The sequence below is a fragment of the Diadema antillarum genome, unplaced genomic scaffold (genome assembly GCF_040938485.1).
Source record: "Diadema antillarum isolate AM-2024a unplaced genomic scaffold, OU_Dant_1.0 seq00000936_RagTag, whole genome shotgun sequence".
Taxonomy (NCBI): Eukaryota; Metazoa; Echinodermata; class Echinoidea; order Diadematoida; family Diadematidae; genus Diadema; species Diadema antillarum.
Genome location: NW_027271787.1, coordinates 364563 through 377542, shown reverse-complemented (window position 1 = coordinate 377542; position 12980 = coordinate 364563). Strand labels below are relative to the sequence as shown.

The 12980-nt window shown below is 40.5% G+C and overlaps 1 protein-coding gene across 1 annotated transcript; it reads left to right on the top strand.

Moving 5' to 3' along the window:
• Positions 1 to 235: 235 nt before the first annotated feature.
• LOC139741577 (uncharacterized oxidoreductase YjmC-like) lies at positions 236 to 12115 on the top strand. The gene is made up of 12 exons (XM_071652160.1): positions 236 to 273; positions 984 to 1138; positions 3173 to 3237; positions 4275 to 4398; positions 5029 to 5144; positions 5658 to 5756; positions 6213 to 6278; positions 7377 to 7457; positions 8687 to 8794; positions 9512 to 9607; positions 11078 to 11188; positions 12059 to 12115. The coding sequence occupies exons 1-12, from the start codon at positions 236 to 238 to the stop codon at positions 12113 to 12115; spliced, it is 1116 nt and encodes a 371-aa protein (XP_071508261.1).
• Positions 12116 to 12980: the final 865 nt, after the last annotated feature.

Below are 12980 nucleotides of genomic sequence, written 5' to 3'. Positions count from 1 at the left end.
GAATAATATTAAATAAAATCTTCGAACCGGACTTGCCGGTCGCCGACACGCTGTACTGCGCGGCCATTTTCTGACACCAACTGTTGTTGTTGTTGATAATTCGCAAACCCGTGTTGCGCCCTCTCTCGGTAAAAACGATGTATTTCCTTTTCTTTTTCTGAAAAGTTCAGGGTCGGGGTTTTTTTTAGGGTCGGGCGGGTTACGCCAATACAAATTTTTTTTTTTTTTTGCCTAAATGTATAACCTGTCCTCTTTGGTCTGTGGCATGGCACGGTGTGCTCTGTCAGTAGCCCAGTTCTAGATCTATAGAAAGAAACATGCATGATACAATGTACTGTATCTGTGAAGGAAAGATTGTACTGGTCGACCTGGGCACTTCCCCCGTGCTTGCCGATCAGCAGCTTTTGTAGTACTTGCATGATTCCATATTGATGATTATCTATGTTTACAATCTGAGGGAATATAGAATATGATTCCTGCATCTAGGGTTTAAAATGCTGTTTAAGAAAATTTTTAAGAATTTGCATTAATGGACTTGTAATCCCCTGAAATAGCACATGAAATCCTATTCTGTATGTTCCAGACAACAGTATGCTATTAAATGTGGATTAGTGTTACAACTTCTTCAGGAAGAGTAGCACATTTCATATAGAAGTACCTGAAATCTTTCCAGAAACTATAAAGTCAAAAACCCACTCTGCATTGATATGTGCATTGTGTCCATGCTCAAGACAGGCAAAGGCTAGTGTTTATTCCTTTGTACTTGCCCAACCATAAATTTTAATTATTGCCTCTAGAGAGCAAGTGCGCTAGTAGGCTTGTTGTAGCACCAATCTGCTTCGTTACTATGATATGTGTGTGCATGACTGCATGTGTGTTCATTTAATTAAGGTACATCAACTGCTCAGGCAAATTTGTCCCATTCTATTTACTGACAAGTTTCTAACCTATACCTACACATTCCCTTTGGGGTTCTTTTGTAGTGACTACAGCACGGTAGCAGTTGCCGAAGCCGAATCTTTCATGAAGAGATGTATGTTGGCCACGGGGGCGAATCCTGACCACTGCGCCGTCCTAGCTGAGGTGCTGGCCTGCGCTGACCACAGAGGGCACTATAGCCATGGCATGAACAGACTAGGTAGGTCCTCACTATATCATTTCTGTACCAGAGACTTTGGACAGTGTGCATGATGTTTAGGGTTTTCTGTGGCAATTGCACTCAAAGCACAAAAAAGGGTTAATATCATAGTCTTATCACAAGCCACCAGCTTCTTTTTTTTGTGTGTTTTTTTTTTGCAGTCACTCTTTAGTAGTCAAGTTTCATATAATTGAATTATTTTGCAACTGATTGATAAATTTGTGGTAGTTTATCTAGTATTAAATAAGCATTCCCTTTGCAATTTGCTGTCATGTACCACATTATGTTCAGCCACACTGATGTTAAAGACTCATAGTAGGGCAGATATGTAACAAAATTTGGCCGAGATGCTCACATCCGGCGGAAAGTATGAAATTTTGCATATAGGGGTATTTTGGGGCGCTGATTTCAAATATTGCCGGATCCAAGAGATCTGGCCACGGGGTCGGCCGCCATTTTGAATTCCAATATGGCCACCATCACAAAACAAATCTAAAGATCCCTATCTTCAGTTCTGAATGACCTGTGGCACCAAAATTTGGTACACATGAGCGTTTTGACATATTGAATTTGATAACAGATTGATTTGAAGTGTCTGACAAACAACGAATGGCCGCCACTTTGAATTCCAAAATGGCCGCCTCGACGAAATATTCAAAAACCTTATCTCGATTTCTAAGTGGTGAGTGACGCTGAAATTAGGTGTAAACAAGTATTTTAACATACTGAGTTAAAATACTAACTAATGTGATGTGTCTGACAAACGCAATGCCTGCTATTTTGAATTCCAATGTGGCTACGAAGACAAACACCAAGACTTAACATTCACGGGCATGTCAAAAAGTGCAGCAAAAAGGAAGCATAATGCACCTTTCACTGACGTCACAATGTAAATACAGCAGCGCGCACTCAATCAGTTACAAACGCGCGCTCAATCAGGTAGCCTAATTTACAAACCCGAGATAGAGATTTTCAACACTCCAACATGACAACTTTGTATAAAAATTCAAATTGGCTGCCGTGCAGCTTGTCAGACATATGAAATAAGTCCGTTATTGAAGTCATCATATCACCATGCTTTTATGTATCAAATTCCAATGCCATTCAGAACTGAAGATAGGGATCATTGACGGCGGCCATATTGGAATTCAAAATGGCGGCCGACCCCGTGGCCAGATCTCTTGGATCCGGCAATTTTTGAAATCAGCGCCCCAAAATACCCCTATATGCAAAATTTCATACTTTCCGCCGGATGTGAGCATCTTTTTCACATATCTGCCCCACTATCACAGTTAGTGGATATGCTACATACACCCTGCTATTTGTTTGCTTGTCTGCAATTTGGACAGGGGGCTCATATCTGTGCTAAGCTTGCAGGGAATAGTGACTGATTTACCGTCAGTTTCCGATTGCTTGAACCCTGTGTGAAGTTTAATAGCGTGGGCTGGATCGCAAACATTGCATGTACATTGCGTTACTCATAATCCCTGTTACGCATATATGTCAGTGAAAAATAATGAGCTTAGTCAATGAAAATGAGAATTTATTTGCATTCATAGCCTTACGTTCATTATTCCTCTGTACGTTTTATGCAAAAGTTGAATATTGCTTGAGTTGATGCATTTTCTTCAGTCTTGTCATATTGTTTTATGTATTTCTGTAAAGGGAATGACAGCCACTGGCTCTACTAGCCACTGGCTTTTAGTGGTTTCCTCGACATTTGATTAATGTACATAAAATATTGGGCTGTATTGCTTTTATGAAATCAATAAACTGAAATTGAATCAAATAAAAAAAAAATAAAGATATTTCAAATGGGGTTGACTATATTTCTATTGCATATTAAGATTTCCGCATCCGATGTTTACAATACAATGAAAATGATATAGACTGGAGGAGTAGGAGCCATGAGGTGTCAAAAAACCTGCCATTCATCTTGTCTCACATTCCCATGTTTTTGAAATGAGGAACTTGCCATTTGAAATATTTCATGTGATCTTCGGTATGAAATTCTTTCTTCCACATGTACGGCAGAAATGTACGTCAACGACGTCGAAGGAGGCATGACGGAGAAAGACGGACAACCAGTTGTGCTGAAAGTGAGGAATTGTTCTCCTTTTATTTCACATTTTATCTGCACAGTTTTCAATCCATCTCCTCCATATATTCTGTTCTATTCAAATAAACATCCTTCACTCAGAAAAAAAGAAATCATGGAAAAATATCCCACGTAATATAATGGCTTTCCAAGGTCAAACATTTCTCCAAAATGCTGGTAATGAGTGTGATAGCTTGGTTGAGAATTAGCATATTGAATAAGTGTCATGACAAAGTGAACATCAACAGCAGTGACTACTACAGTAATAACAACAACAATAAAAACAAACAACTAAAAGAGCATCAACAAGACACACAGTTATGTGCAAAATGTATGGAACCACATGTATGAAATTGAATTAAATTGCAATTGTCCTGCTCTTTCATACTCATGTTCCAAAACAGTACTTGATGCATTGTGTATTTTTTCTCCCCCTCCTCCCCAATTCTTTATCTCACTTTCTCTGTACAAGCACCGCCTCATTATACTTTCTACCTGTAATACCATAGTAAAAGGGTAGAATGACATCATTTTGTATTTAAGTTGTTTGATCTATTTGCTTATGTTGGAATGTATTATGCATATATAGACAGATTGGTTGATAGCAGAGGCCCATGACATTGCACAAAGAATAATTACAAGAGATAGAGAACTCCTGCAACAAGGATTTTATCAGAGCATGCATTTAATCAGGATTTTACATGCATTCTACAACTGTTTATAAATGATTCCTACTGTTAAAGTGGAAATTTTCATGCATTTTCCACCATCCAGAAGCTAGCGTGAAAATATAAGCGTGCGAGTAATTTTGCATGCTACATGTTCCAGTAATTAATGTCCTGATTACGAGGAATCAAAAACGTGAAATTTGTCTTACCCAGCTGAGTGCGAAAAATTTCTCATTCAAAAATACCCACTTTTACAGTACCATTTAGTATACAAGAAAGCAAAGAACAATATCCAATTGCCCATTGTGTAGTACATTGACTTGTAGCCCTATTTGTTTGGCTTGGCTTGGCTTGGCTTTTGTTTCTGAAGGAAATGGCAGGCACAGCCTGGGTTGATGGACGGAACCTCCTGGGCCCCGTGGTGGGAAAGTTTTGCACGGACCTGGCCATACAGAAAGCAAGAGATGCCGGCATTGGCTGGGTCGTTGCGAAAGGTCTGTATGCCCTCAATCTGTGTAATACAGTCACACACGGCCGGATTTCGAACCGGGTCCATAAGGAATTAAAACCGTATCGACCCTGTTCAAGCTGTAGAGATCCGCATTGACCCACGTCGTATCCCATGTCAATTCCTGATGGATTCCGCGGGCTACAATACGGCGGTGCAAATTTTTTGGTCATGTCCAAAATTTTCTCGCGGATTTGAATTCTGTATTGATATCCGAATTGACGCGGTTCGAACCGCATTGACTCTCATTGACTTGCTGCAACCCACATCGTAAAACTGTCTGGACCCTTGCCGTATAACGCATTCCCTTCATGCAACAGATGATGACAAGGTTTACATCCGGGTCAGTATGGGTCGAAGCAGGTTGACACGGGTCAATAGGGGTCGAAAAGGATTCAGTTAAGGATTTTAAGCGGATTTTTATACGGTTCATAATACGGGCCAATATGCCCGTGCCAGTGTGCATTGTTAGCTAAGTGTTGTCACTTTATGTATCTTTGATATCGTCTACATTTCCCTTTTTTTCTCAAATGGAAAGCCACTCATCGTTCCTGAAGTGTATGCCTTGGCTTGCTTCCCTGCATCTTGCAATTCATTTTTTTTTTCTCTCCTCCAGGTTCAAATCATTACAGCATAGCAGGTTGGTACACCTTGAGGTGCATGGAGCAAGGAATGATCGGAATGAGTTTTACAAACACATCGCCGCTGGTTGTGCCGACAAGGGCGCGGAAGGTTAGTGTGATGGCAGAGTGGATGAAGTGTGAACAGATCTGCAAAGCTCACTGTATTATTGCAGGTCATCATTGGTGCAAACTATTTCAAAACATAATAGGTATGGGGAGTGTGAATGCAGCTGATAGACTATAAATACCATGGAGGGTAATGATGCAAGCTAGTGTGATTATAGATAATGTTTGTTTGAACACAGCTATTAAACAGACTTGTAACTGGTCTGCTCGCGGCAGCAAATTCATTCATGCTACAGGACTATCGAACATAGAGAAAAATACCAATAACACAGCTGTATTAGTCCTACCCCTACATTATGTCAAATATATAAAATGATAATACGGGTACATTGTACGTATAATGAGAAAAACATTTCTGCAATTCAATTTCGTGCTAGCTTCTTGTCAAGGAAAATTTGTGAAAATTTCCACCCCTCTAGAATTTCTAGTCTTACAATACACTTTTTTCATGCTGTCTGTTTCATTAAGGTGTTTGATATTTCCTTTATCTTTGAAGCCTATGTTTGGAACCAACCCCATTTCTTGTGGTGCACCGGCCCAAAATGGTGATGGGTATGTGCTGGACATGGCCACTTCCACTGTGGCTTTAGGAAAGGTAAGTCCCTCTGACAAATTTGAAAGAGTTTTATTGAAAATGTAGACCAAAGTCAAGAAAAGGGAATGCTTTTTTTTTTCTCAGAGTTGAAGGAAAATTTTCCGATATATACAATTATTTCCTCACAATTTATCAGAGAAAGAGAGTGTACTTCTTTCTCAAATATCCTATGTTTGCATATATTGATTTTGTGAAGTCTTGAATTAATATATGATATTGTCCTTTCAAGTCTGATCTATTCCGATCATTTTTTCCCCTTCTTTCATAGAACTATATTGCACGTAATCAGTTCTGCTAAGTCTTTTGTCGTTTACTTTTTCTCAATGGATTGTTCTTGTCAAGTTTTCTTGTTCTGCAAAGAAAGTGGAAGCTTCACTTGATTAGAGCTTGTAGTTCTTCAGGTCATGTATTTGTGTTTAAAAACAGATGAATTGTTCATTTCTGTGTTGGTTGTAGATCGAGTTGAATGCAGTCAAGGAGATTCCAATCCCCAATGGGTGGGGATGCGATGCAACAGGGAGGGTGAGTGAATCATTCTTGGCTGGGAGATAATTCCATTAAAGGGGAGGGGAGTTAAGGTCCTGCATTCAGGCAGGACTAACCCATTACTTTTGAATGTACCTATACACCCAGCTAGCTTTGACTTGCTCAGTGGCACTCAATGAAATCTCTCCCATATATATGGAAAGTGGAATGACCCAACCGATGTGTAACAACATCATTATCATGATAGGCATTGTCATTTTGTTCTGATTATAAGAAGAGTGCGTCAGCCCCATTCTTTGTTACCTGGTAGATAGTTTCTGAATATCTATGCAGTTTGTGGCAAGTAAAACACACGGGCAGATACATGCCAGTAATAGAGGACTTTTATAATGCATCCACCACTGTGAATGGTAGAGATCACGAATATGGTGCCTTTGAAGGATGCATCTTCAGATTTTGTCTGCTCTGTTTTCTTCTCATCACCAGACAGCCTGGCTGATAAAATGCCGGTAGGCTTTTCTGAGTCTCTATCTATGCTACCATTGAATATTTTGCCGAAGTCTTGTACAAAATCTAACATGAGTTGTGAGTGTTTGTACTAATCACGTTTTTCAATGGCAAAAGGTTGAGCATGTCAATCACTTCAGAGTATAAATTTATTTTTCTTTGACTAGAGGCATTTCTGTTCTCACCATCTGCTCATTTTCCTTTTATTCCTGATCAAGCTCATTTTCTTCACCAATATCATTTTTGTTTCCATTTCATTATCCTGTTTTGTTGTCACATCAAGTGTTACGTTTTGCATCATTATCAGCACCATTTGTCATGATCACACTTGCCATCATCAGTTGTACTCTTATTTCAATATTTCATTCTTGTCATCTCCATTTTCATCATTTTGTGATCATCATCATCATCATTGCTGTTCTGATTATCTTCTTTATTACCGTCATATTATCATCATCACCATCACCATCAACATCATCATCATCATTATATTCAGCGTCAAATTTACTCTTGTTTGTCTTTATCATCATCATCTTTACATTCTTTTGTTGCTATGACAACTGCATGCATCCCTCACCATGCCATCGTCTGTAACGCTTCTCTTCATAATCTCTGATTCCTCCACAGGAGTCCAATGATCCCAAGTCAGTTATAGCAGGTGGAGGCCTGCTACCACTGGGCGGGTCAGAGATATCCGGTGGCTACAAGGTGAGTGCAGAAACCTGGTTGGTCAATATCATAGTAGTTCATCTCATATGATCTTCCCCTCTGCAGAGCTAAGTCAAGCATTTTTATGTTATATTATGCTTTAAAAAAATATGTTTAATTTTCTTTATATTTTCTTCACATTGTGGCCCGACTGTGATGTCATGAGTGTTTGTAGTCTTTTTTTTTTTCAGTGTTTGACAATGCATATGAAAATTTAAAGGCAAAACATGGTTAACTCACAAGGGCTCAAGATTAATCTTTCACAATTTTGAATTTGGGTGCGATAGATTAAAAGGGTCTCTCGATAAACTTGTCTCATTGATGCAATGTGCATTGATGACGAGTTGTGTTGGAGTATTTTGAGATCAAAGCGTAAAATAAAGGTTTACATACCCGACTTTTATTCCTGAAAAGCCCTCCCATTTCAGTAATGGGTAAAGGTAAGAATGCTTCAAATGTGATGATTGATCGTGCCGTAGCAATGTTGTTCCCCAACGAGCTGCATGAGATTCACTTTGAATGAGGTCCTTGGTTTTATTCTGAGCCACAGTAGCTTCACAAGTAGCCCCCTCTTCACAACCCACTCCAAGTTGATACTTGCTTTATTCCTACCTTGAGGGTCCGTGCATGTAAAAAAAAATCTGAGGCAGAATCATGATCCTAAACATGTTAGAGGCATTTTCGGGGGTTAGATAAACCTCACTGTGTTTTCAAACGCTTTCAGGAATGCCAATTTGATACACCGTTCAAGGGTCGTTTTGAAACGCATTTATATCTCAAGGTCAATTCCCAGATGTTTCCGGTTGTGTTTTATACCCATTATATGTGTGTGAATGATGAGGCACGTTTGGTAGTACGCAGTTGACCTTTATTTCCTGGGTTGAACGGTGCAAGCACTCGAATCGCAATTGTATGATGGTTAGACAAATGTGGCACCCGAGAATTGCGTTTCAAAGCACATTCGCAAACACCGTTTCAAAGCACGTTTTGAAACATGAATCTGTCTCTGAAGTTCGATATTAAAAATGTAGCCTAAGATTCTCGAGGTATCTTTGATAGAATAAGGATTAATAGGAGAGTTACATAACCCCCTCTTTGATGGTAATTGGTATCGAGAAATCTGGGCTGACTGGCAAGAGGACAGCCTCTTGATACTTGTACCTCTATCTGAGATTATCATTGACTGGACCTCCTACGTCCATCCTTCCCTGTCCCTTCTCCCTCCTCAGGGGTACGGTCTGGCCATGATGGTGGACATCTTCTGTGGTATCTTGGGCGGGGCACAATTTGGGCCCAATGTCAGGAAGTGGAAGGTCAATGACCGGGTTGCAGATCTGGTGAGTTTTGTTTTTTTTGCATTTTTCCCTTTTCTTCATATGCTGAATGAAGGTGTCGGTGCAAAGTTGCCAACTGTTACTTTCATTTTTTTTTTTGTTGCAATATTTAGTTTTACTTTTTACCGAAAATAGTGCAGATTTCATAGAAAATACTGTTTATTGAAAAATTTTTTTATCACATATACATGTATGTGATAATAACATTTTTCATTGAATATAATATGTCGGTTGCATGAAAGGTAAAAATACTGTTTTTCCACCAAAAATACATTTTTTTTTCAGCCATCAGAATACTGCAATGCCATTTACAAGGTTGGCATCTCTGTGGGGAATACACACACAGTGATATTGTGCATGATCAAAGGAATGTGTGAAAATTTTCAGTCTACGCATGATCAGAAAGTTATTGATTGGTGCTATGCCAGTTCTAGAATCCATTGAAATAAAAAATGTATTCTGTCTCAGTTTATGCCCAAATCAGTATCACATCACACATTTGACAACATCACGTGATAAGCACTACAGCTTGACTTCTCATCACGGTTTCTTATTTTTACTTCATTTCTTTCTCCCAAATGTTCAGAAATCAAAAAGAAAGGAAAGGTAGTGAACACATGCACATTCCAGAAGAGTGTATTTGAGATGTAGCAACCATAGTAATGTGCGCTATCTTCATTTGGAATACTCTGGATTGGTTTTCTCTTTTCACCTGGTCAGGGCCAGTGTTTTGTGGCCATCAATACGGAGGCTTTCGCTCCAGGATTCTCTGGGAGACTCGGTGACCTGATGGCCATGTGCAGGGGAGCAGAGCCGGTGAGTCAAACAGAAAGAAGAGGAGAAGGAGGAGGAGGAGAAAGGCTGGGAGAAGAAGGAAGGATGACTGATGATGAGTAGAGTGAACAAGAGGCAATAGAAGAGGAGGAATAGGAAAAGGAAGAGAAAAGTATGAATGATGATGATGATTAGAAAGAGGTATAGGCAAAGGAGAAGGGGTACGGTCTTCGTCTTGCGTATGAGTCAGCGGCAGCTAAGTAACGTCCCTCAATTGTTCTAGCCAAGTTACAGTCTCTGGAGTAGGGTGTGTTAGGTCCATGTTGTCAAGAGGGCGGAGATCAGGGCACTCACTCAAGATGTGTTGAGCAGTCTGTTCTGGTGCACCACACTGGCAGGCTGCTGACGGGCGTAGCCCCCACTGATGCATGGGTGCGTTGAAACGCCCAACTCCCGTTCGAATCCTATTTAATGACATCCACTCCCTTCTTGGAAGGTTTGTGCCTGGGGGGACAGATGTATTGGGCTTGACAACGACCCTAGGGGTAGGGTGATAAAGAAGAGGGAAGGAGGAGGATAGGATAAAGAAAAGGAGAAGTATGAATGATGTTGAGTAGAAGGGGACAATGATTGAGGAGTAAAAATTGGAGAAGAATGAAGGATTGTGAAGAGTAGAAGGTAGAAGAAGCAATGGAGAAAGAGGAGATGAAGCAAGAAGAGGCAAAGGATGAGGGTATAATGAGGAGGAGGAGGAGGAGGAGGAGATGGAGGATTTCTAAGATATGGACGAAAGGATAAAAGAGAAAATAAAGGATATTAACTCTTTATGTGCCATGGTGTAAACCACCTGTGTGCCACATTATTTTGAGACAGCAACATCGTTATGCTTTGGGAAACATTCTGTTTTTCAAGTCTGTGTAACTTTTATTGATTTCTGTTAAGCTGGACATGTAGTCAGCTATGTTGTAGAGGAAATGCCAAGCTTCACTCTGATGTAAACTGTATAACAAATCTATGATTGTTTTCCTTTCAAATGAGTAAAAGATACATGTACATTATTGTAAAGGCATGACTTTTGCACACAAAACAGAGACAGAAACTCAGAATTTAAGTGCAGAGTCCATTAGGGAACACCGCTTGCTGGTCATTCACCACAAAAAATGCAAGTTATGTGCAAGAGGAACAGAATCGCGAAAAACGCTTTCATTGTACTGTGGCATTTGGTGATTTATCAATCGGTTTGGGCGGGTTTGTGCTTTTGAGCAGAATATGTGAAGTTGGCATGCCGTCGACTGAGTGGCACATAAAGAGTTAAGGAATTAAAGCTTTACTCATTGAGATGCACACAACACACAAGTGCCACCCTGATTGCTGTTTAGAGTCCTCCTGATCGTGATTTTAAACGTTGGTATTCTTGCTCTGTGGTGGGGACTTTTAATCTAACACTGAACTGTGCAAGTGATGAAGTCTTTCAACTTTAGATGGCTTTCTCTCAATACTTCACCTGAACAGGCAGAGGGTGAGACAGAGGTTCTGGTAGCTGGAGACCCAGAGAGGCAACACATGGCTAAAGTAGCCAAGGATGGCGGCCTACGTTATCATCACAACCTACTCAAACAGATGGTGAGTAAGGGCATGTTCACAATTCCATTACTACGTACAAGGTATAAAGAAAATTTAATCACACTGAATTTGAAATACTCGTACCGGACCCAAAATTATTGTATATCTATATCTGTATATACTTGATAGTTCAGCTAGTCAGAAATTCCAGTAGATTTGCCCTGTATTTACTGCTTATAACAATGATTGGGTGAAACTGACTTTGTTGAAAGTGTGGATTGCCAAGCATGGTCTGAGCTGTTTCTTCAGTGTTAAAATTAGATTAAATGTTTATTAGTTTCATTAGTAAGTTGGTGTGTAGTTACAAATCATTTTGTTCTTATTTCATTGCACCGAGGTTGCTGGCTGGGTACTTGTTATTACAGTTTCTCAGAGCGGATTTGGTCTTATGAACTATGTATTTACAATTAACTTTCCCTTTCTTATACCCCTCTTATGCCACCTCTTTCATTTCCATGCACTCCCTTCCCCTCCATCTGCCCTGTCGTCCCTCCCCCTCCCTCCATTGCTCTCTCTCCCTACTGTTCTCTCTCCAATCTCATCCCTATCCTTTTTCCCATCCACTCCCCCTTCACTCTCTCCCTCCACCTTGCACTCCCCTCCAACTTGCCCTCCCCTCCCATTCTTCCTGTAATCTCTTCTCTACCCCATCCTCTCCCATTCCCCCTCTAATCTCCTCCCCATCCCACCCAATCCCTTCCCCTTCCTTAATCCTTTTCCCCACCTCCTTCCCATCCTCACCACATCTCCTCTCGTTTCCTTCTATTACCCTCGCCATCTCATCTCTTCCCCCCATCCCCCTCCGCCTCCCCTCCTCCCCCCTCCCCCTTCCCTTCAAACATCCCCTCCTCTCTACCTTTATCTTCCCAGGATGCACTGGCTACCAAGCTCAAGGTTGACCCCATACAGCGAGTGACCTCGACCTAAGCATGATCAGCACTGCCCGGGGAAGCTGCGTCTCCGTTTTTCTTTGTCCGCTTCCTGGTTTCTATGGCAACTTTGAGATGATGTCCCCTGCAAGGAGAAAGGATCTAACAATTGCCTAGAAATCAGTAGCTTAAAACATGATGATTAAGGTCTGGCTCACCTGCGGCTGGTTTTCATATTCATTGAGTTATAAGTGGTGTGTGGTTTTAATTGACAAGTGGTAATGATGAAAGATGGACTGCTTTTATATGTGCTCCTCATCAACTCATTTAATATGTGATAAAACGTGATTATGATTGCGCAGAAATCATTGAAATGTATTTCATCAGCCAATATGTGTCTTCCATCGATGTATCGCACAATTTTCCTGTAATAGTGTGTGTATTATTGTTTGTTTTTGATTCGCTTATTGCTGTGTTCTAAATCTCATGAAATGAAGATTTTCATGTGATCTACATGCAAATGCACAATTAGTGTATTTGGTGGTCCATTTCATAAAAAGTTGCCATGATAGCAGCTCATGCTTCAAGGGAAAGTGGTAATGACAAGAACCATGCTTCCTGATTGGCTGTTGATACAAGAAGTTTCTGTTCTAGCAAAAGTTGCTATCCTAGCATCTTTTATGAAGTGGTACCCCGGAGATACAGGTGTACGGGTACCTTTAGTCCGATTGCTAGACTTTCATGCTGCCAACGTCAGTGTGTGATGAAGAAGATTAGGGTTATTTTCTCAGACAAATGGGACAGTTGTAGCAGTCACAGCATACGGAGGAAAGGGTTGAGTTACTGCCATTCAGGTTTTAGACTGACATTGATATGAATGTGTAGGACCAAGCATTTTGTGAAATCATACATCCCATGGCTCA